This window comes from Callorhinchus milii, unplaced genomic scaffold (genome assembly GCF_018977255.1).
Source record: "Callorhinchus milii isolate IMCB2004 unplaced genomic scaffold, IMCB_Cmil_1.0 Scaffold1, whole genome shotgun sequence".
Taxonomy (NCBI): Eukaryota; Metazoa; Chordata; class Chondrichthyes; order Chimaeriformes; family Callorhinchidae; genus Callorhinchus; species Callorhinchus milii.
This window is the reverse complement of record NW_024704742.1, coordinates 38,159,260-38,184,100: the sequence shown is the minus strand read 5'-3', so window position 1 is coordinate 38,184,100 and position 24,841 is coordinate 38,159,260. Positions and strand designations below refer to the sequence as shown.

At 41.1% G+C, this 24,841-nt stretch overlaps 1 protein-coding gene across 4 annotated transcripts in view; it reads right to left on the bottom strand.

Annotated features, from left to right (window-relative positions):
- septin11 (septin-11) overlaps positions 1–24,841 on the bottom strand; it is a 52,296-nt gene that overhangs the window by 19,699 nt on the left and 7,756 nt on the right. For all 4 annotated transcript variants that reach the window (XR_006085475.1, XR_006085476.1, XM_042340417.1 and 1 more), the window contains exons 2-3: positions 12,770–12,890; positions 1,281–1,476 (exon numbers count right to left, since the gene is read on the bottom strand). Coding sequence is in view for 2 of the 4 variants with exons in the window: in XM_042340417.1 (XP_042196351.1) it covers positions 1,281–1,476; positions 12,770–12,890 (317 nt within the window). In the remaining 2 variants the exon portion in view is untranslated. The remainder of the gene's footprint in view (positions 1–1,280; positions 1,477–12,769; positions 12,891–24,841) is intronic.

Sequence of the window (24,841 nt, the reverse complement as noted above, 5' to 3'; positions counted from 1 at the left end):
ACGTGGATTCAAACCCTAAATCTTTCCTGTATGGCCCTAATGCTTCACTGGGAGAGGGGAAGCTTTGTTAATTTCATGGCATGTCACGTACCCACTGATCAATGTGACCACATCATAGCAGAAAGGAGACTTAGCTGCCAGGCTATTTTTACAACTTTCTTAAGTGAACAATTTCTCCCACAAAATATAGTCAATTCACTTTACAGTATATTCTGTGAAGTGCTATCAAATGCAAGGATTATTATTTCTGCAGCTTTGTTTAGTCTCTACCCATCATTTTCAGAGGAGGAAGCATCTGTCATAACAAGACAAATGGTCACATTTGAGGCAATTATTCAAACCAACTTTTCTATTCATTTTACAGGATTTAAAAAAATATATATATATTGATCCTTACTTCAGCAGCTATGGATAAATTATTTTGCAGCAAGACGGTGCCTGACTACATTAGGCTCACACCCAACATTGATCTTTTATCATGTGATGTTATTTGAAATAATCGATCCTATTAACTCTGATGACTTGGTTTCAAATGGTAGACTGCCCGTCTCCTAAGCAAAGACTAGGTCGGGAGTTCAATGAACCAAGTTCCCTTTCCTAAAGGTCAAATTTACTTAAAAAGAAGTCTGCATGTTCTTGGCTACAGAGCACATCTCATTAAACTGTACAACCATAGTTTCTTTCACACTGTCCACAGTAAGTACTCCTGCCTGTCTGCTCAGCATAAATTCTCCCGGTGCTGATCACCTGCCCACTGCAAGCGTTCATGGTGAGATTGCCTCAGTGTAGCGTTGAGCCAAGCAGACCCACAATATTCCATGTGCAATCCCTTGTCCATGCTGAGTTTATTAATCTCAGCCAAGCACAAGTGCTTCCAGGTTGGGATGGGGAAAGACAAAGATGGTCATGGATCCCTATACATTGCAGCGATGGCAACTGTTTGCTATTTGGTGAACGAGAGTAAGATCGTAACCACTAAGGAGGGATGCTGACACCCATGAACCACAGGTGTACCTGAGCACAATTCCACAAACTACTCTGGATTAATATTCTCTTCAATTTGGTTCACAACATCTGGATCAGACAACTAGTGAACCAGATCTGGGAACAGCTGGATGCTAACATGGAGTGTCCAAAATGGGGGAGTGTTCTGTTCCCCAGTGCTAACATCCCTTACCTTAATGAGCATTAAAAGAACACATCCTTGATCTTTTAAAGGAAAGTAGTCTCTTCATTCTAGTCACTGTATATTGGATGATCATTCAAATGTAAACACTCACCTATCTTCCTTGTTAATCTGGTCGCCAAACCCCACTGTATCTACGATAGTGAGCTTTAGACGAACATTGCTTTCCTGTAGCTCGTAGCTGTGCGATTTTAACCGAACGCCTGGTTCGTTGTGAGATGCCTGCTCGTTTTCAAACTTAGTATTGAATAACGTGTCCATTAATGTCGATTTACCAATACCAGTTTCACCTTTAAAAACAAAGGAAATTTTTTTAAATTTGTGTTTTATACATCTAATTCTCTTAGTTCTGGGAGAGCAAAATGAAAAGCAATTGATCCCTTCCAGTCGGAAATAGGTTCCATACCCGAGAGGTCTGACTTACCTGCAGATGTCTCTCCGTCTAGATCTATAATTGAAGTTTACAGAATCCAAGGCTTTTAGTGGTCATATAATAGTATGTGCACACACACTTCTGCTAAACACAGAGTTGATCCAAGCATTAAGTTACAACATCCCAAACCACCCCAGGCACTCTCATCATATATTTCTGACTCAAGTAGAAAAAGTTAAAGACAAATTATTAATCCAAAACCTGCACTGTTCCTCCAAGATTGTTTTTTCCTGCAATAACTGCAGCACGACAATCACTTTACACAGTGATGCGCCCTCCTAATGGAACACTTTGGTATCAAATACATGGCTATGAGTGGCTTGCAGACAACCCTTGACGTGTGGGGCAAGCACTTACTGTTGAGGAGAGGGCGTGGGCATCAAAGGAAAACAGAAAAGGGGCAGAGCGGGATTTTTCTTATCACCTCTCTCCTCTTCCACTGGTACTTTTGCTCTTGTACTCTATCACCCTGTAATACCTTACCCAAGTGGATGTTCAGCTTCAATAGCGAGTATTGTGGGGGGAGAGGGAAGTGCGACAATTGAAGCAGTATCTCATCCTCCCCGTCTTCCAGCAGGGATCTTTGGATAGAGATCAAGAGTGGGAACCTATATTAATTTTCCTGCTCCCTAACTGAGCTGCTGAGGACAATTGCAGCAATCCAGCTGCTGCCTATGGGAATCACCATGGAATAATCCTCGTGGTTTGGTTTTAGTTTAACACTTAGCTCAAGTGGCAATTAACAACTGGGAATTATACTTATGACTTTCTGGTGTCTTTACTCACTACACCATCAGTAGAGTTCAGAAACGGATACCATCACTGACTGTTTAAATCTCGTGCTCTCCCTCTCAGCCAGGTGGATTATTTCACATTCTCCGTAGTGAGAGTCGATTATCTGATGATTCCACATAGGCCAGGAATGGGACCAGATTCTGAGAAATTCAATCTCTAATCAGAAGATTTATTTTTCACATTACACCTTTCCACAATGTCTCCCACCACACTGAAATTACACGAGACTTGCGTCTTACCACAGCAGCAGGATACAGTGTGAAACAGGGATTTTAGAAACTTGGATCGCTTATGTGACTGATGCTCATTTTGTCACCTCGGAGTCACCTTCGCTATATAAGTGTCATTTTGTTGTTGTTGCAATGCGGTGCTGTGGGTGCACTGCGTTGTTGGAGGCACCATCCTTCGGATATTAAAACAAGATCCTGTCTGCCTGACTAAAGATCTCCTGGCACTATTTGAAAAACAAAGGGAGTGTTTCCTGGCCAAGGAATTGGTCATTCACGTACTGGCTGTATGCAGGACATTACTATGTGAAAATCAACTGCCGTATTCACCTAAAAAATATACAGTCACTTCACAATAAACCCTGTGAAGTGCTTTAAGGCAAAGTAAATAAAAGGCACTGTATCAAATGCAAGGATTTAATATGAATCATTAACTAAAATTATTACGAAAAAAAGGAAGATTACTATTAGATTACTAAACAAGGAAACCAAGATACAGGTAACAGAAAGCCTCAGGAAACTCCTTTCTAACATAATCTACTTTGGGAGCAGAGTTCCTCGAAGCCAGCTCGAGATATTTCTGTTATTGGAATAAAGTCCTCGCCTGAATTACAGAATTGCTGCGTAATAAAGCACATAGTTTTATAAAGACCCAACTTTATTCAGGGAATAGCCGAGCCATGAACAGAATGGCTCAGGTGTCATAATAATAATCTTTGAATTTATATAGCACTTTTCACGTCTTCTAGACTTCTCAAAGCGTTTCACAGAATATACTGTGAAGTGAATTGACTGTATATTTGTGGACGAAACACGGCAGCCAATGGCGCATAGCAGTGTCGCACAAGCAGTTGTGGATTGAAGTGACCAATTTATTATTGTTTTTTTCTTGAGGGGATTATTGTCAGTCGTGAGGAGTTTTCGCCCTGCCAGGAAATCGAACCCAGGTCGCTCGCTTGCAAGGTGAGTGCTCTAGCCACTGAACTACAGGACTCCATGTGTACTGAGTTCACTGATTCAAGTGAGAATGGTTGACCAGGGTGATAGATTTAACCTCAGTTCCCTGTATGGGTGGTTGTGGGGGGAAGCTGGTGTTCTCACTCTGGCACATTATCCAGAGATTCCTTCTGGAATCATACGTACAGTAGAGATAAATTGAGTTTGGCAGGGTTGTGCAGCCCTCAAGCCTACCCTCCCATCACCACTTGGGCAAAGGACTAGAGGTCCCCGAGGAACTGTGTCAGAGAGGAAGAAAAGTAGCCAAAGATCTGGAGAAAAAGGGAGAAAATTGGCAAGAATCATTTTGATCAAAGTCCGAATTGATGATGGAAACAAGATGCGGTACAAAGAATTGCAAACTGGAGTTTTTTAAATCTCATTTGTAGAATTCTTGATCCAAAGATACATTTCTTGGCACATTACATGTATGATTTAGTAGGATCCAGCTGTTATTTTAAAATGATTCCTTTTTCCAGACAGACACTTAACCACGATAGTTAAAAGCAGTTTAAAATGAAATTCCCTGCGGTAAATTTAAGATGAACAGCAAGGCTGAACTCCTGAGTAACAGACTTTGTGGAGGCAAAGCTTCCTCCAGGGTGTTGTTAAAGAAGGACACTGCTGTAGGAAATCATCTCGTCATTTTTCTCTTATGTATATTTTAAAACTGATCTTCAGAAAATAAAACATTTGTGAATTTGTTTTGTGGTTTTACTGGAATCGGACAAGAATCATAGAATCAAGAATCACAAAATTATACAGCACAGAAGGAGGCCATTTGGCCCATCATGTCTGTGCCGCTCTTTGAAAAGAGCTTCCAAATCAGTCTCACTCCCCCGCTCTCTCCCCATAGCCCTGCAAACTTGTCCTCCCCAAATAATTATCTACCTCTCTCTTAAAAGCTGTTATCGAATCACCTTTTCAGGCAATGCATTCCAGATCCCAACAACTCGCTGTGTAAAAAAAAGTCTCCTCATCTCCCCTCTATTTCTTTTAACAACTATTTTAAATTGGTGGAAATAGTTTCTCCTTGTTTACCCTATCAAATCCCCTCATAATTTTGAAAACTTCTATTAAGTCTCCTCTTAACCTTCTCTGCTCCAAGGAGAATAATCCTGGCTACTCTAGCCTCTCCTGATAACTGAAGACCCTCATTACTGGTACCGTCCTGGTAAATCTCCTTTGCACCCTCTCCAATGCCTCCTTCCTAAAGTGTGGGGCCCAGAACTGAACACAGTACTCTCGCTGAGGCTTAACCAGTATTTTATAACGGTTCATCATAACTTCCTGACTTTGTATTCTATGCCCCTATTTATAAAGCCTAGCAAACTGTATGCTTTTTTTAACAGCTTTAACTACGTTTTCTGCCACCTTCAAAGATTTACTTATATGAACCCCCAGGTCTCTCTGTTCCTTCACCCCCTTTAAAATTGTACCATCTAGCTTACATAGCCTCTCTTCCTAAAATGCATCACTTTGCATTTCTCCACATTAAACTTCATCTGCCAAGTTTCTGCCCATTCTACCAGTCTGTCTACATCTGTTTGCAGTCTGCTACTATCCTCCTCACTGTTTTCCAGTTTTCCTAGCTTAGTATCATCTGCAAACTTGGAAATTGTACTCCCTATACCCAAGTCCAGTCATTTATATAGATCAAAAACAGCAGTAATCCCAATACCGCCCCCTGGGGGAGACCACTGCACACTTCCCTCCAATCAGAAAAACAACCGTTGACCACCACTCTCTGCTTCGTGTCTCCAGCCGGTTCTGTATCCATGCTGCCACTGTCCCTTTAATACCATGGGCTTCTATTTTGCTTACAAGACCCTTATGTGGCACTTTATCAAACACATTTTGAAAATCCATATAAACTACATCAACTGCACTGCCTTCATCCACTCTCTCCGTTGCTTCATTAAAAAACTCTTATCAGGTTTGTTAGACATGATTTGCCTTTAACAAATCCGTGTTGGCTGTCCTTTATTAACCCATATTTTTCTAAGTGAAAATTTATTTTGTCACGAATTATAGTCTCTTCGAAGTTTCCCCGCTACTGATGTTAGGCTGACTGGCCTGTAGTTCCCGGGTTTATCCTTCTACTCCTTTTTGTACAGGGGAGAAACATTTCCAACCCTCCAGTCTTCTGGCACCACCCTGGTGTCCAAGGAGGATTGAAAGATTGTGTCCAGAGCCTCCGTTATTTCAACCCTTACTTCTCTCAGTAACCTAAGGATGCATCCAGTCTGGACCAGGTGACTTATCTACCATGAGCACCGATAACCTTTTTAGTACCTCCTCTCGGTTTATTCTTAGCTTATCCAATTTCTCTACTTTCTCCTCCGATACTGTGGTATTGGCTGCATCCGCTTCTTTTGTGAAGACAGATACAAAGTACTCATTCAATACGTCAGCCATGTCCTCTGCCTCCACAAGAAGATTTCCTCTTTGGTCCTTAATTGGACCCTACCTTTGACTAACCTTTTATTCTTTATATGCTTATAAAATATCTTAGGGTTCTCTTTTATGTTACCAGCTAATCTTTTCTCGTTCAATCTCTTTGTCCCTATTATTTCCTTTTTCAGTTTTCCTTGCTACTTTCTATATTCTATTTGATTACCTTCTGTATTTTGGACCTGACCTTTATCATAAACCTCCTTTCTCTGTTTTATTTTAATCCCAATTTCCTTACTCATCCAGGGAGGTTTGGATGCCCTACCTTTCCCCTTTGTGGGAACGTTTTTGTTCTATTCCCGAACTACCTGGAGTCCTGTAGCTCAGTGGTTAGAGCACTCGCTTTGCAAGCGAGAGACCTGAGTTCAATTCCAGGCAGAGGGCGAAACCTTGGGCAAGTTTCCTTACTCCACACAGAGCCTAATAATAATCCCTCCAAAAACCATAATTAAATTGGTTATTTTCAATCTACGACTGTTTGTGGGACATTGCTGTGCGCAATTGGCTGCCGAGTTCGCCCACAAATATACAGTCAATTCACTTTACAGTGTGTTCTGTGAAGCACTTTGGGACGTCCTCCCGACATGAAAAGCGCTATATCAAATGCAAGGATTATTATTATTATCTCCTCCTTGAAGGCTTCCCATTGCTCATTAGCTGTTTTACCTGCCAATCTTTCTTTCTAGTCCCCTTTGGCTCGGTCCTTTTTAACTCACTGAAATTAGCTCTCTTCCAGTTGAGTATCTTCACCTTTAATTGCTCCTTGTCCCTTTCCGTAAGTATTCTAAACCTAATGATGTTGTGATTACTGTTGTCCAGATGCTCTTCTACTGAAATTTGCTTTACTTGCCCTACTTCATTCCCCAGAACTAGATCCAGCACTGTTTTCTTCCTCGTTGGGCTGTAAACATAATGATCCAGAAAGTTATCCTGCATACATTTCATGAATCCTTCCCCCTCCTTGGCATTTACGCTGTTATTTTCCCAGTCAATGTTAGGATAATTGAAATCCCCCATTATCACTACTCTATTGGCTTTGCATCTTTCTGAATTTCAGATACACGGTACGTCACTTGAAGCATTTCAACAATCTTCTACTTTCAAAAAATATCTGTACTATACTTGTAAATGGAAGTGAAACATTTCTGACAGTGAGGGAACAGAGGAATCTTGTTGAACCAAATACCTTTCCGTCCTGGTTCCCAACATTTATTTTGTTCTTAAAAATTTTGTTTCATAATATTGTAAAAGTCTGATCACTCCCCCACCCCACCCACCCTCCACTACCAACCTGGCAGTCTAATGCAAATTGGCAAATTCTGCATTGAGCCAATGTACTCAGAGTGTACATCCTAACACTACTTCATAATCCATTAATGGAATTACAGGCAGTAATGGCAACACAATCCTGTGCCCATGGAAACGTATTTAAAGAGTTTCTAAATTACAACTTTCCCTCCAGGAAGCTTTCCTCCTGCTCCTCCCCCAACTTCACCGCTGGTCCAAATGCTTGTGCCAAACCCCAGTAAGAAAACTTGGCAGCTACAGAGGTTCCATAAGGTCCTTCCTGCACCAGGCACTTGGTCCTCCTGACGTGAAAGGCACTATACAAATATAATATGTTGTTGCTGTTGTCTTCAGGAGGGGGCTGAAGACCTGAGGAGATGGACAAACAAACTCTGGAAGGCAAAATGAGCATCACTTCAGTTAAGATTGGAGCACCACCTCTGATGTCAGAGATAGCAGCAGACAAATAGCCTACAAGTGAAAACATTGTACTAATATCCAGGCGTTATTTCTGTTCTACTGAACAGTGGTAACCAACATTTATGGCTGGTCAACAAAATAACATTTTGATTGAATATGTCTTAATTTATGGCATAAATCAAGAAATATTCAATCAAGAAAAAAATGAAAACACACTGCTGATCAAATGTAGATCTACCTAGACTCGTGCAAATGTTCGGGCAGCTGCTTCTTGAAGGCTATCCAGGTCACTTTCAGCCTACGGGCCGCAGGTTGGCCACCTTGGGGGTCACACACCTGCCCAGATGGATCATTATTAAATGATTAAGTTTAAGAAAAACATTGAGGTCGTGCTCGCTAACAATAATTTGGTTGCTCGGCAGAATGCAGCTCACGTTATCCATTTTGTTATAACACTTATTTATACAACACAAATTCCACAATTAAGCTAAGGTCATATTTCACCAATTGATGCCCTGAGTCTCAAAATGTATTATGGCTCACCCACAAGAACCCTCTTTGTTAATAAAGAGCAAGGGAATTACATACAAGGTATGTACTGTACATCTCTTGCACAATGCTACTCTTCAGATCCTCTCCTGCCAATTGCATCGTCAGGAGATATAAGCAAAAAATCAACTTCTTTTGCACAGCCTTTCAGTTTGACATTCCCGAGGGAGAATTACGCTCAGCAGTGGCCCAGTAGCATTTATTCTTTTTTTGCAAAGTGATTTGCAGAAGTCTCACTCACAACCATTTCCCTCCTCCTCGCCTCTTTCATCCCATTTTAGCACTGGAGCTCTGGGGATTCCAGATCCGGTGCCAAAGTAAAGACGCAACCGCAATTCCAAGCCACCGCTGCCTTCCATTGTCTGCGGACTTCCGCACATGGGTCAACACCTCAGTGCCATTGGGCAAGTATTGCGACGAAAACATCCTTGCATACTTGAAACACCTTTTGAGTGTGTTATGATCTGTTACCCAAACAATATTAATAATAATCCTTGCATTTGATATAGCACCTTATAACATCTTCGAGACGTCTCAAATCGCTTCACAGAATATACTGTAAAGTGAACTGACTGTATATTTTGTGGGCGAAATGTGGCAGCCGATTGCGCACAGCAGTTTCTCCACAGACAGTCGTGGATTGAGTAACCAATTTATTAAACCTTTGGTGAAGAAATTATTATTGCAGCCCAAGCCATATAATAATATTTATATTAGGTATCACATTGACAGGCCATCCGTCTCAAGGCTTTACAGATATACTGTAACATGCAGTCAGTGACCGTGTATTTTGGAGTAAACACAGCAGCCAATGTGCGCACAGCAATGTCCAACAGCCATGAAGCGAATGATCAATTTTATTTGGTGCAATGTTGGTCAGAAGGCAGGGAGAAACTCCCTTCACTGATGTTCCAGAATACCAGGTCATTTTGCACCACCAGCCTTTGGGTAGCAGAGATTGCAGAAATAAATTGCTAATGACATTTCGTACATGAGCACATGTCCAATGATGTTGCGTAATCAAGGGATTATGTCAAAAGTGTTCACACATTCCCGAAACGTCACCAGGTCTGGTTGCTCTGACGCCATTCTTTTCCATGATGGAATCGGATTTCCTGCAGGCAGAGACAACTGGGGATCTGACTCCAAATTGGGAAAAAAATTCGACAGAAAAGCTTTTCTTTATAAAGAAAAGGTCATGAAATGGAAGCTGAGGCCAAGTCCTGTTTCCTGAACTCCTTTAACTAACTGCCAAGCCTTCCCTCCCCATTTAAATAGACTTTTTAAAAAAAAAAAAATCCACAAAGGCAGCAATCGAACAAAGCATAAACTGGCTATTTCAGCAGTTCACTGACAAACTAACCACTGTGCTGGGGCCAAGTTTACAGAGCTCGTGATCTGATTGTAGTAAGAGTCTAGAGACGTTTCAGTCCACGGACAGCACAATTTTAGTCTTGCTTCCACTTAACTGGAGATTCCCACTTTCAATTCCAGATCATAATTCCAGTACCTACCGAGAAAATCCAGCTCAGAACTTCAGCACTGGAACCCAACACGGGATCGAACGCAGAATTTCAATAATCCCAATCTATGAGCTGCCACAATTGATGGACCATGATACCTAAATGCTGAGGACTGTTTTGTGGCTTTCGATACACCATAGGCTATTTTGGCACAAGATGTGTTCTGGAGCCTTGAATCAAACATGACCTTTAGAATTGGCTTACGGACATTAGATTCATGGGAATCATCAAGACATTGATTTTATTCGGCAGTCAATTCCCGTCATGAGGAACAATCACATAGGTATTGAAAACCTAAGACAAACTCACAATCAATTTTCATTCTGATGAAAACTTCATGCTACAAAATGTTAAATGTGCTTCTCTTCCAGATGCTGACTGACCTGCTGCAGATTTCTAGCATCCATCTGGTTATTTAAACTGAATTGACTTTGGAGTTTTACACTCACTTGAACTCTTCCAATCTTCATCTGGTTTAAGGAATGTTGAGAAGGCAGATGTGGATTGCAAATGGTAGTAAAACCAGCTCCGACAGAACTCCATTCTGCTTCAGCTAACTGGTTTTAAAACATTTAAAAGATAGATGCCCTCACGATGACCAGTCATTGAATGTTTCTGTATAAATGGATGGTTTAACCACACCTTTTACAATCATGAAATTAAAACCATGTTTTGTCCATACAGGAATCATGTATGTAAACATACACACCCTACAGTCACTGGACCTTTCAGTAAAATTTGAAACATTTTGAGATATCCTCTTGAAGTATCAAATGGAAAGATTATTATTATTTTCAATTAATAATAAACACCATGTAAAATCCAAAACAACATTGCGCAGAGACTCAGTGCATTAGGGATGTCCTCACATGAGTTTACAAATTGATCATGAGGTTTGGTCACTGTTTGTTAAACTGAAACTGTTCTTAACCCAGGTTGATAAACATTTTCCCTTCAAATAGACACTAAACGCATTGAATTTTGTTCAATATGTCTGCAAATTGGACTTGGCAGTCAGTAATATGTTTTTCAATTACAAACCTCTCAAAAAGGACAAATCTCCTGTACATACAAGTTTAACCTGTCCTTTATCCAGTTCCTCCTCCCTTGAAAACAGACTTTAAATCCCACAAAGGCAGCTGGGCAAACCTCAAGGCCTCTATGTCAGTATCTCACTGACAAAGGAACCACTGCATTTCTGATCATTGCAGACTTGAGAGGATTCAGTAAACTGTCTCTAAGTGAAGCCCAATGCAAACAATTAAACAAGATACGTTATAATGTAGAACAGATTTGCATCAGGGCATTTTCACTCTCCACGGTTGTATCATATCAAAAAACTTGAACTGTATATGAAGGCAAGTCACCTTCATGATGTTCAGCAGACAGCAAGGTACTGCAGCATTCCCGGAATGTAAAATTTTCCCTCTGGTTTCTGACCGATTTAACTTGTGCCAACGACAAACCTCCAACACGAGCCGGCAGAAAACGTGATCAGAACAGACCTACAATTTATGTTCCATTTTCCAACAGCTTTATTAACCCAAACAAATCACAAATCAGAGTCTCATTCAAGTATGAGAAGGTTCATTTTTTCAAACACTTGGAAATGTCAGTAAACACAACTGGATATCCACAAAATTTTAAATGAGGTTGGAAGAGTAATCTAATACTTTTGCATTTACCAATACAGAGCAAGAGGACACAGGTTTAGAGTTGCAAAGGCAGTTCAGTACTGACACCAGGAAGGCTTTCTTAACCAAAATAACTGAAACAGAATACCAGGAATGGTGGTTGAGGCCATGGCACTCGTGTCATGTCATGCCCAGGGATCCCTTCCTAACAGCAACAGTCAAATCCAGTCAGAAATTAACAGATCAACATTTGCTGGCAGAATATATTCATAAGTTTTATTTTTAAAAATTCACTCACAAGTGGTGAGTGATGAGGGAAGAAATGAATTCACAACAAAAAGTTCAAAGGATAGAGATTTCTACAACCTTTCATCTGCATTGATTTCCTTAAGATTGATCTGTTTGACACCAATCACTGTGGTAACCCAGCTTCACTACTAAAGAGGCGAAATGCTGAACCTCGGGAATCAACAGTTTATCTTTATGGACGCACTACCTCACCAAGAGCCAGTTGGAACTCCTCATGAGAAACACCCAACACTTTAGCTCTGACAAAGGGTCGTGGACCAGAAACGTTGATTCACTTTACTTTCTCCATAGATGCTGCCCGAGTGTTCCCAGTGACTTCTGTTTTTGTTTTCAACACTTTAGGTGCTTGTAATGCATGTGGAGCCCTGTAGCGTAGTCGTTAAAGCACTCGCCTCGCAAGCGAGAGGACCTGGGTTCAATTCCTAGCAGGGCGAGATGTTAGGCAAGTTTCCTTACTCCACAAACTCTACTAGCAAAGGTCTGGGGCATATATTGGTCTGTTGTCACACTTATACACCAAAAGGTCTATCAGCAATTTTTACCGGCAGGCTTCCTCACAGTCAGGCTGGCTTTGACTAGGATTTTGGCTGCCACTTTCTCCATTGGTAAAACCATCATAAAACAGTTTTACCAGCTGAAAGGAGAGAAAAAAAATCCAACTAAAAGATCCATTTTGGAAGTAGCTGGGTGTTTGGATATAAATCACCGTTCAACTGCTCGCCACGCTGAGTTGGGTGGAGGCATGTTTCTCAGATTGGTTACAGCGATAAATAACAGATGAGTACCCGCTATGCAAATCTCACACTGAACATTTAAAAATATGCACAAAGAAGGTTCGATGTTGAAACTCAATGCAGAGTTTCAACAACAGCTGAAATGTGATGTGAATTGGCGCAAAGTGCTCAGAAGAGCTGCCCTGCTTGATGTGTGTTATATAAATGCAAGCTGTTACTCACCCACACACAGAATGTTGAAGCAAAACCCTTGAGTTGTTGACTTGTTGACCAGCTGATCTGGGAGACTATCAAATCCGACATGGCCAGCAAGGTTCAAGTTTCGTAGGTCTTCGCTCTGCGGCTATATAAAAAATAATATATTAACAAAGATTCATAGACGTTTATAGCACAGGTGACAGCAGTTTGGCTCATTGAGGGATAAATGGATCCTTCTCAGATTGGCAGGATGCGACTAGTGGAAGTGCCACAAGGATCAGTGCTTGGACCTCAATTATTTACAGTCTATATAATGATTTAGATGAGGAAATAGAACTTAACATATCTAAATTCACGGACGATACGAAGATAGGTTGGAGAGTAAGCTGTGAAGATGACACACGAAGAATGCAAAGGGAAATAGACAGGCTAAGAAAGTGGCAGATGAAGTATAACGTGGGGATGTGTGAAGTTATTCACCTAGGTAGTAAAAATAGAAAAGCAAATTAGTTTCTAGAGGGGGAAGAGACTAGGTAGTGTAAGTGTTCAGAGGGATTTGGGTGTCCTTGTACACCAGTCACAAAAAGTTAGTAAGCAGGTACGCAAGCAACTAGGAAGGCTAATGTCATGTTGGTGTTCGTTGCAAAAGGGTTAGAGGACAAGAGTAGGGAAGTCTTGCTGCAGTTGTATAAGGCCTTGGTGAGACTGCACCTAGAGTATTGTGTGTCGTTTTGGTCTCCTTATTTAACAAAGGACATACTCGCCTTAGAGGGAATGCAGGGTAGATTCACTAGGTTTGTTCCTGGGATGAGGGGGTTGACCTATGAGGATAGGTTGAGTAAACTAGGCCTATATCCTCTAGAATATAGAAGAATTAGAGGTGATCTTATAGAAACCTAGTGCAGAGTGTAGTAATGCAGAGAGTACAGAGAGTGGGGTAGTGCAAGTACATTAATCCCATAAACATTAAAAATGTCTTGTGACAATCTCAGTTACTGAAATATCGAGGCAATGGAAGACCAGACACCGAAATATGTTCTGCCAAATTCAGTGTTGGGAGACAAAGCAGCAGAAATGAGACATCTGCAAACTATCAATCTTTTGTATGTTACTTGTGGAAAATCTTGTACCAGAGTGAATTTTGGCAAACTGATTGCTTAATGTAGAAGCCTAACTGCATTCAGCTTTGCTTAAAATAAGCACAGTCCTTACATAACTTACAAACCATCAACTTTGAAGGATCATCATTTTGGCCAAGATTATTTATTGCTCGGTGCTCTTTCACACAGAATGTTTGTTCTTTCAAGTCTTTAACTAAGTGAATTATTCATAAATATAACTGTCTTAGGAACACAGACTTTGCTGATTTGAAAACCAGGCCCCAAGGGGATTTTACTTATTATGTGGGTCGATTGCTAGTTTAGAATTCTTTTGTTTGGTCGTTGAAAAGCTTTGACAATTGTTTTCAGAGATGGATATAGCACACTTTAACATAAAATCTCTCTCTCTCTAAAACAACAAAGCAGCAACCAAATCTTTATGCGGGGCATTAACTCCTAAATACTGTGCAGCTCTAGGGCCTATTATCCACTTATTTGGTTCCATTGACATGTTGTGATTACATAACATGCAGCCATTGATTCAAAATGTTTTACAAACACAATGGTAGCGAGTATTTAGCAGCTTAATCAACACCACCCCCCTCCCCCACCCCCGTGTCTACCTGTTCTGTGTGAACCAGGGTCATTTCACGTAGGGTCATAAGAGAGAATGAGGTTCCAGGCTGGCAGAAGCAATGGGGTACTGTTGAAGTTTAACCACTTAAAACCACATAGCTGGCCATTGTCAGAACTATCTAGCAAGCTTTCCCCTGCTTGTTCAGTGAGTACCATGATACCTGTTAGGGGTTTAGTTTGGAGGATTAAGAAGAACTGAGTGGCAAAAAGCCCCCCTCCAAGTCCTGCCAATGAGCCTGGCGCTATGCCATCAGCAGTGCCTGAAGTACTGTGGACCCACCTGGCTCAGGAACCTACTACTGACAGCCACAGAAAATTGACTTGATTCCAACATTGTTACCAAGCCCATCACTTTGGAGCCAACTCAGTCTAACGGAGACCCTACTTACATCTCTCCAACCCCCTCACCACTCCAAGGAGATAAAATACTAGTTGATCATTAGACACCCAACAACAACAAATTACACATATACAGTGACCTTCACATCGGAAAGACAAGGATGGGTTTAGCCTGAACTAGGAGATGGATAGCAGGTACCAGGAACTTGTTGTGAGCCTCTTGGTCAGTAATATAATTCTGAATAAAGTGTGTGAGCACCGGCAGCATCCTGATCTTAAGGAAACATAAGAAATGTCAAGCCACTGGTGCTTCTTCATAGGGCAAATAATCACTGAACTGTTAACTTCTTTGCAGCTGTCTGAACGTCAAGTCTGAGACAAAGTCACCGCTCTCTCCACCTCAGACATAAGATGAACCCATTATTATTAAATTCCTTTGAGGACAGAACGTCTCACCTCCGACAATGCAGCACTCTCTCCCCCCACAGCACTGCACTAAAGTGTCATCTTAGACTGTGTGATTCCAAGTCTCAACGTGGGGCTTGAACCAACAACCTTCTGACATGGAGGCAAGAGTGCTACCACTGAGCCAGGCCGACCACTACACAGAACAGCCCCCAGGAGAAAGTGAAACCAGCACAGCCTCCTCTCAAATGATACAAGAGAAAGGTTGAAGCGCTAGAAAACAGTTCCAAATGCCAACACATCACTGCTTGGGCCACAGCGAAAGAAGAACATCAGCTGTTAATGAGGAACAGATGTACATTCCAGAGCGACTCACGAGCTTCACTGCGATGGCTGTGCTGTGACAAATGAGCATGGAAGAATTTAAAGTGGGGCCAACCTCAAAGGTGCAGAACGCTCAGTCACAGACATGGCTTTCCCCACTGCCAGTGTCTGATCCTCAGACAGAAAGGCAGCGGCAATAGCAGAGGTTTGATAAATGTATGTGAATTCTGATGCATTCATTTATTCAGGTTGTTCCTCTAGTTGATTTGCACGGGTGACTCAACCTTACAAACAATAAGGTGGGGGGTGGGGGAGGAAGACAGCAGAGAAGCATCATTGCAGGAAATGACACCTCCTAAAAACAAAGATTCTCAGCGGATGCAAAGCTGCAATGATCAATAGAATTCACTCTTCAAGTAATTACCTCCCACCCAGACCATCAAGGCCCACACCTAAACAAAGGTCACTTGGTGGTGAGGAACCTGAGGGTACCCACACCTAAATAGAAATGGAAATAATAATAATAATCCTTGCATTTGATATAGCACCTTATCACATCCTCGCAATGTCTAAAACTCTTCACAGAATATACTGTCAAGTGAATTGATTGGATATTTTGTGGGCAAAATGCAACAGTCAATTGTGCACAGCAGTGTCTCACCAACAATCAACAACAACAACTTGGATTTATATAGCGCCCTCCACGCCAGACGGCGTCTCAGAGCGCTTTACAGTAACAGATACCAGGGCCGAGACAGGGGGAGGGGGAGGAAGGTGACCAAAGGGGTGGTCGAAAAGAAGGTCTTCACCAGAGACCTGAAAATGGGATTGGAGGGAGCGAGACGAAGGGAGTGAGGAAGGGAGTTCCAGAGCCTTGGGGCATAGCGGCTGAAGGCACAGCCGCTGAGGATGGAGCGGAGGACTTGGGGGACGAGGAGGAGGCCAGACCCGGAGGAACAAAGGCAATGGGTACTGTCGTGAGTGACCAAATGTTTTTGTATAGTGGGTAGTGATCAGGAGTGGGTCTCAGGTTGATTTCCTCTCCTTAAAATAGGGATTCGAAGACCAATTCTAAGACCAATTACAGCCAAATACAACCTCAATCACTGCCCTGGAAAGAAACAATTTACATTTTTTTTATATAACACACTTCGCATTAGGAGGATGTCTTAAAAATGCACAAAGCACAACTAAACGGGAGCCTGAGCTTGGGCTGGAAGAGAATGAAATGGGTGTTTGAAAGCCCAGTTGAAGAATTTGATCTTAAGATTTTGAAAGTAGGAAGGGACGGGGCAAGACATGAGGATTCCAGGATGAAGTTGTAGGGCTAGAGCAGAACAGCTGAAGGCTAGCCCACTGAAAGGAGTCAATATATGTACACCTTCAGGAGGGAAGAGGAATCAGCAGATCTTTTCATATAAATCTTTCAACTGTTTTGGTACTGGTTTGATTTACATTTCATTGATAAAGAAAGAAAGCTCTGCCTGGCAGTGAGCTATAGGGTCCTGACCTTTAAAGCTTGGGAAATTGCACAACTTGTAATTTAACGGTGGTGCTTTTGAATTCGTTAAACCTCACAAAAAAAACATGATACTGTTATCACATGTTCTACAGTTTCAAAACCACACACAACCCTTTTAAGCACGTAGAGTGACTGACATGGCATCCCCTTTGTTGTTTACTGGAATTTTAGGCTTGCAAACCACAAATTCCAACATAATTATCAGTACCAGTTGAGTCAGAGGAGAGTTAACACAGACCCTTCCCCCTCCCCTGATGTTTTTACAGCTGTGCTGGAGCCTGGGCTAACATTTTCACATTCACCCAGTAACGTCAGTTCAGGAGGAGGCAGTGATAATAAAGCTGGCTTTGTGGTCAATGTAGGGTATTTGTTTTAAACAGAGGTCAAGCATGCAAGTTATCTAATTAAACTAAATTTTATTCACAATTATTGCAGACTTATGAAAAGACCATTTTTTAAAAATTTCCAGATTAAACAGAAGACTTTGTTCCAGGTGAATTCAATTCAGCACCACTTATAATCAAAGCACCGTGCGTTTTTGTTATAATTGGCCCCTCATGTTTACGAGATTTTTAATAAAGGAAAACATTGAATGTTTAAAACTTGGAAGTTGGAGAGTTGCTTATGGGAAAATAGAAGCACAAATGGCAACTTATCTGAGAAAAGCAACTTGGAATGTAAATTATGTGTCTTGCAAGGAATCTCATGTACATCAAGTTGACTTGTGAGAAATCACACTTGGAGCAATCTAGAGTCAGTGCCGAACACTCCCAAATAAGTATGACGTGAACCAAGTTCCCTGATGTCCCTAATCCTTTTGCTGGTGTGAGGAAAGCTGCGGAGGGAAAGCCATTCGCATTGGCTTTCCCTCCCCCACAAAATCAAATGGTTTTTCAGCCCCTTTATATCACTGGGAGCCAGACAAGTTATACTGGAGTCATTTAGTGCACCAATTCATTTTTTTAAAAAAAAGTGCAATGGCATGTGCAGCATTTGCAAAGTGTCTGTGGCCAAAAACTAATAAGATGCAATGACACTAGTTGCTTTGCAAAAAGATGATGGTAAAGTAAGTACACCGGTCTTCCTCCCCAAAAGAGCAACGTGAGAACATTGTTTTTAATTCCTTATCCTGATTACTGGTACTTGCTCAACTGATTTTTTTAAAATAAGAGTAATGGGAATGTGACTAATAAAAAAAGTTGCAATTCTTTGAACAAACCAAGCATTCTTTTTCCACTTTTCTACTTTTATAACTACAGTGGAAAGTCACCTTCAGGTCACCACACTAGTGTAAACAACCGCCTAACTAACATGGCCAGTATTTAGTATTTTTTTGTTACCCCCCTGTAAATGACAGTAATACAATTTCACCATAAAAATCAACCACTAATGTCAAAATGCCTCAGTGCATTTGATGACCTTATTAGCGAGTTCCGATTATTACTGTACTTCATTTATAAAATCACATGCCTATTATTTTTAATACAATGCATCAAGATTCCTTAAGCAACCGGCATGTACCCGTGAACAGCAAACGGTTTAATAACTCATCTGAAGGACTCACCATTAACAATGCACCATACCCCCAGCATTACATTGGAGTTTCAGCGCAGACTGTATGTTTCACAAGAAAACTACATGTAACGTATCCTTCAGACAATTAAATGTCTCAAGTTCTTTACAGAGATGGAATAGGAATTTGAACTGGGTGGGAAATGACAGCAGTAGAAAGGAGATGCCCCATGGTGCAGTCAAGTGCTTTTATTAAAAACATTTTGAAAAACAATGAGGGAAGGTAGGTGCAACTCACAAGCATTTAAGGAGAGCGAGTTACCAAGAGCCTCAGCAAAATAGTTGACAGGATTGGTGAGGTGGCGGGAACAACCAAAGATTCTGGTTGAAATTTCATCTAAATTGATACAATGAATAAGCAACATAACAGAGCAGAGAAAAACATTATTAATAATAATCAAAATAATCCTTGCATTTGATATGCAGCCTCACGTCAGGTCTTCTCAAAACATTTCAGAGGTTTTAATGTAATGTGCAGTGACTGTGTATTTTGTAGGCAACTTCTTCATACTCAAGTCACAACATGCAGTCCATTTGCCTCTGCTGATAAACACTGTTATTCCCCGGTGACTCCTAATGTACACCTGTAGGTCAACTTGGTGCCATCCAGAACTAAACAATTTTTCACCATGAAGGACAACCACCACCACCACTTTTTCAGACTCCAGCAGATTCAGCCACTGTACAATAAATCATCACCTAATGAGACCTGGCCTGACACAAGGTGTTGCTGCAGTGAAAGTCAGCAACTTACAGGTGAGTGTCAGGCTACAGTTGCCTGCAGTGCAGGTGGATGCAGAGCTCACTGGGCAGAGAGGCCTGAACATAGAACTCACTGGGCAGAGCACAAATGCTTGAAATACACAAATGTTAATGCAACAGAGTGCAATGTTCATAGTAGCAAAAGGAAGCCATTTGGTCCATTGAACCTGTTCCAACAGTAGCATCTTTTAGTCCCATATCATTACCTTTTCTCCGCATCCTTGATAAACACATTTACTTCAACTCTCTCACAACCCAAACAATGTTGGTGGTCTTCAGAGCAGTGCACATCAAATTTTCACAACCACGTGTGTGATGAAATGCTTTCTGATCTGACTCAATCATCGTTCTGTGCATAACAGGATATTCGGCTCAACTCTTCCGCAAGAGGTCTATACACTACACATGTCCCCCACCCACCTCTCCTATTTTTAATATTTCTATTGGAGAGTTCCCCTCATATCTTGTCAAATCCATTCATTAACTTTAAATACCTGAACTTGTAGTTGGTCAGAGATTGCTGTACCTCCTATGATGGCTCTCTTCTGTCCCTCCCAAAACGCTGACAAAACTTGCTTTTATTTAGAAACATACATGTAAAGTAAATGTCTCCAAGCACTTAAAATAAATAACTGGGAATAAATAAATCACAATCGGGGTGGGATTATCCATTTCCATTTTTTTTTAAACCCAAGAGTGGTATTAAAATCTGACTGAATGTAACGAATAATTCAGTGATGCATTGGGTAGAATACTTTCCAATCAACTGACTAATTATTGTGTTTGGCAGATCAGCAGTTTGTGTGTACAGTTTAGTTATGTTCATGTGAGAAAATGTAATTTGACACCAAAAGGAGCTTTAAAAGACCAAAGTACTTTATAATCCACAGCAAATCAGAAGTAATTTTTTCAGGACTTTTAACATAAGGCTCCTAATGTTGAACAACAACAAGATTCCATTTATAGAGCGCCTTTCACGTCGGGAGGACGTCCCAAGGCGCTGAACATGAACCTCATCATCATCACTTATGAATTTGGTTAGAAATCTGAGAAGGCAGAACAACCGTTGAAATAAGAGCGGATTTGGAAATGCAAACCACATCTGTTGTGAGTGAAGTCGAGACAGACAGACATAATTTCTAGTCCTGGTTGAATGTTTGTATGATACAACACATCAGTATATGAACGGTTAAATTAAGCCAAGAGTGAAGAGCAAAGAATCATGGTTGTACTTTGTCTGAATAAGCACAATGTACAAACAGCTCCATAGCATCATCTTAGATAACATTAACTTTGTACAACCTCTCCTCCCTTCCCCCACTCTAGACATTTTTGCAAAAAAAAACAAAAAAATCACACATTGTTTGATAGTGTTAAAACCAGCTGCAATTTCTAACAAAGGGGCTATGGTGAAAGATCAGTTGGTTGAATTATAGATCTTGGCCTACATAAGGAGGGAGGAGTCAGCATTTAATACTAACTTCCAAATGTTTCTGGTGTGAGATATTTGTAGCTTAGGTTAAGGTTCTTCAGGATTGAGTGCAGTTCACCAATTCCATTCAGTTCAGCAAAGATGTTGATTTAAAAAGTCTAAAGCTCTGTAGCCCTGTAGTAGAGAAAGGAAAGAGCAGAGAGAATTTGAAGGAACAAGATTTAAGACATCCATTTAAAGTAACTAATCAAAACAAGAAGTGTGAAAATCTAGAGCCTTTCTACAGAGAAAAGAGAATGACTGGAAATGCTGTAGTCGTAGCAGTGCAGGAAAAGCATATTTCAGTTAAAATATATGCGCTGTAAGAATTTGAAGACAATGCCAGAAGATCATACTCGATCAGGGAGAAAGACAACGCACCAGTACTATCTAGTTAACATTTGAGCAATGACAGCAACTAAAGGTTCTACAGTATAGAGAGAACTATTGCAGAATTGTTACTTGACCTAATGACAGGATTCACAAATGTAAACTGGACATTTGAAATCTTACTAATCTCATTATTGTGAAGTAAAAACTGTCAGCCTTCGTGGGTTTCCAGGTTATGTCTGTAAAGTGTTTGGGTCATTTTCATATAGGAAACGTGTGAGCTGTTCTTCCTCTTCAAACATCAAATTTTTTTTAAAAAGGAATTTACGGTCTCTGCTACAACTATGGTTTCAGTCAGAATATTCCACATTCCAGAATAATGCTTTTCCCCTAACTAACCTTTCCTCTAATTCGTTTTGATAATTGTGCTCTCTTTCAGCCGACCAGTGGAATACAGAACCTTGGTATAACACGCTGTTTCAGGTCCATAAATTCAAACATCACAGTTCACCATTAGGTATTTCCTTTGCACTGCGCAGCATACAGGAAATGATGTTCGCAGTGACCTGACAACCTGAAGGTTGGCCATTTAGCACGTGGGAAGCTGGCCAGTCCACATGTCAAAAACAACCTAGGATTCTCAGGGCACCTCCTTATAATGGGGTTTACTGTAAAATATTCCTATTTATCCTATTATAATCCTTCATAATCTTTGAAACCAGGTCGCCTCTTAAGTTTCTTAGGTCTAGTAAAACCATCCCAAAAGACCTCTCCCAAAGCCCTGTTTTTTTCTTAAAAAAACATGTTGGGGATTGTTCCTCTCTTCAGTCATCCCATGCATTCCTGCATATTTCCTAACAGTGTAGCACAGAGAGTAAGCTCTGAGGAATGCAAATCTAAGACAGTTTACATAGTCAAAAAAATACACCAATGTAGGTCAAGGGAAGCATGAGGAAGAATGCTTAAAACATTTACATCATTACAAATTCCCACGGAATATTAGTCAAAGTCAGCCTCTCCAAGGCTCCAAAGCATGCAGAGGAAATACTGAGCAGCGAGATAGGGAAAAAAGGCTCGGAAAGCAGTTGTAACACTGTTAGAAATCATATTGACATCCCAGCACATACAAAATCATGTTTCTATTAGAAGCAAAATATGCACAGAACCGTAACAGATAAATGTTGCGTCTACATTCCTGAATTGCTGCCAAATGCAGCCCCCATATCAGCAACACCACAGTAAACCAGGTCCCAGTGCGCTCTTCAGAGGATCAGAGTGTCTCTAGAAGATTGCTGTCAGAAACAGTCATTTATTTTTATTACTGCAAAGGATAAAAGACTCAGTCAACAATTTATACTTCCTATCCTTTACACATTTCCCCACTCCTGCCCAAACACAGCTCCATTTTCCCCCAGCCCACCCAAGGCCTTGGACATCACTTCCCTCCCCAAGTGGACATTTTTTATGTGCGAGGTAAAAGGCTATTTCATCACCCAGGAGAGACACATCCTGTCCACACAAGTGTACCATCCAGCATAAGTCTCTGGTTAGTGATCAACAACTCTAACCAGTTTGTCTGTTTCTAATCCAAGAAGGGGGCTGGGGCTGAAGCTAACTGCCTCATGCTGCACCAAGCAGCAATTTTAGTTACCTAGTGATCATGGCCAACACGTAAACTGAACAACAATTCTCCATGTTAAACTGGTTAAATCAAGAACTTATCCAGCATTCCCACTTTTGATAGCTATATAATGCATTTACTATTGATGTCAATGGCACAAACATGAACTGAATGGCTTCCAGTAGGAATCCACTGACACTCTATAATCCGGTGCCCACGGCTGGAACCGAGGATACGTGAGGACGAAATCCTGCTAAGATACGATGTGCCCCACAGCCTGCAAACGCTGACTGCATAGACACTTGAACAATGGCTGCTCAGGTGCCAGATCTAAGGATCTGTAACTCAGAAAACCTTAGCATCCTCAGGACAGGAAACGTGGAAATTGGAAGGGGAGGGCACAAAGTAAAATTTCACAAAAGGCAGAAATCCAACAGTTGATGAGACTCGCTCACATCACAAATTTATTTTTACAAGTTTGCTCAAATTTTAAAACAAGCATAAAGAGAAATTGCGATCCTAAAACTAGTCACTGGAAGGTTGAATCACATTATTATGTGACCAGTTGGTAATCCTCCTGAGTACGATGGTCTCATTCCCAGTCATTCTTGTTGAAGACATTTGAGGAATAAAATTGAGACAAAATATTTTCTAGCACGCTGCTAAAGAGTACATAATCTCACTCCCGCAGTTTTCCCAGCTAGTTTCTGAGTGACAGGGATAAAGATTGCAAACAGGAACTACAGTAAAGAGGTCATGATCCAGCAGGATTCCTCAGTCACAAATTGGGTAGGGAGCAGCAGTTTGCAACTGGAAAACTGGGCCAAGTAATGGGCCCCAATACACACTGTTAGCATTCATGAAAATACTCCAAAACAATCAAGTGGTATAACTAAACAAAAGAACAAAGTCTCTGGAAGCATGTTCTTTATGAACACATGTAGTGGTCTGGTAATGAATGGAATCCTAAAAAGCCTCAGAAACTCTGAGAAAAACATACCCTTTGACCCTTGGATCTGAGCTGGGGGGGGAATTGAGTAATTATGGACAACTCAAGAGGCAGCTTCACTGCACTGCTGCCATACAAATTTGCACTCAGATTGCTTTTGGTCAGTCGGGTGTCTGACATGCAGAAACCCATGATTGTTATTATCCAAAGAAGAGTTCCACATATGTACATGTATAAGCTCATGCAAATTTCCCTTTGTTTGGAATGGAATGAGCAACCTTAGCTGTGCATCAGCTCTGGCTGAGTTGGTAGCACTCTCACCTCTGGGTCAGGGGATGTGGGTTCAAGCCCCGCATTGGGACTTGAACTCATATAATCTAAGCTAACACTCCATTGCAGTGCTAGGGGTGGTCCATTGCATTGTCGGAGGTACCATCCTTCGGATGAGATGGTAAACTGAGGACCTGTCCCCCCATTCAGGTGGACATTAAAGATCCCATGGCACTACTCAAAAAGAGTTTCTCGCAGTGTCCTGGCTAACAATCCACCAAAGAAAACCGTTCATTCACATCTTGGCTGTTTGCGGGACATTGCTGTTCACAACTGGGCTGCCATGATCGCCTACAAATACAGAGAAAATCCACTTCACAGTAAATCCTGTAACACATTTGAAATGTCCTGTCGTGCAAGGAATTATACCACTACTAGACGATGCAGACTGTCTTAGATTTGTATTCCTCAAAAGTTTACTTTCTGTGCTGGCAATGTTCAGAAATATAAATGCATGGGATGGCTGAAGAGAGGAACAATCTCCAACATTATTATTAACTAATTCCTGGAAGTATTAGTCAATGCTTCAGCATTTCTACTGAAGCAAACCACTCTGATCATGATTCTCTAATCTTTTCTGATAAATATACCTTTTTTCTTCAAATATTCATCAAATTTTCGTTTAAATGCTGTTGTGGGCTTAGCTGAAACAACTGCTTATGGCAAAGCATTCCACTTTCTTATAACCGTCTAAATGAAAATGTTTCTCCTGTTTCATCTAACTTCCCCCTCAAC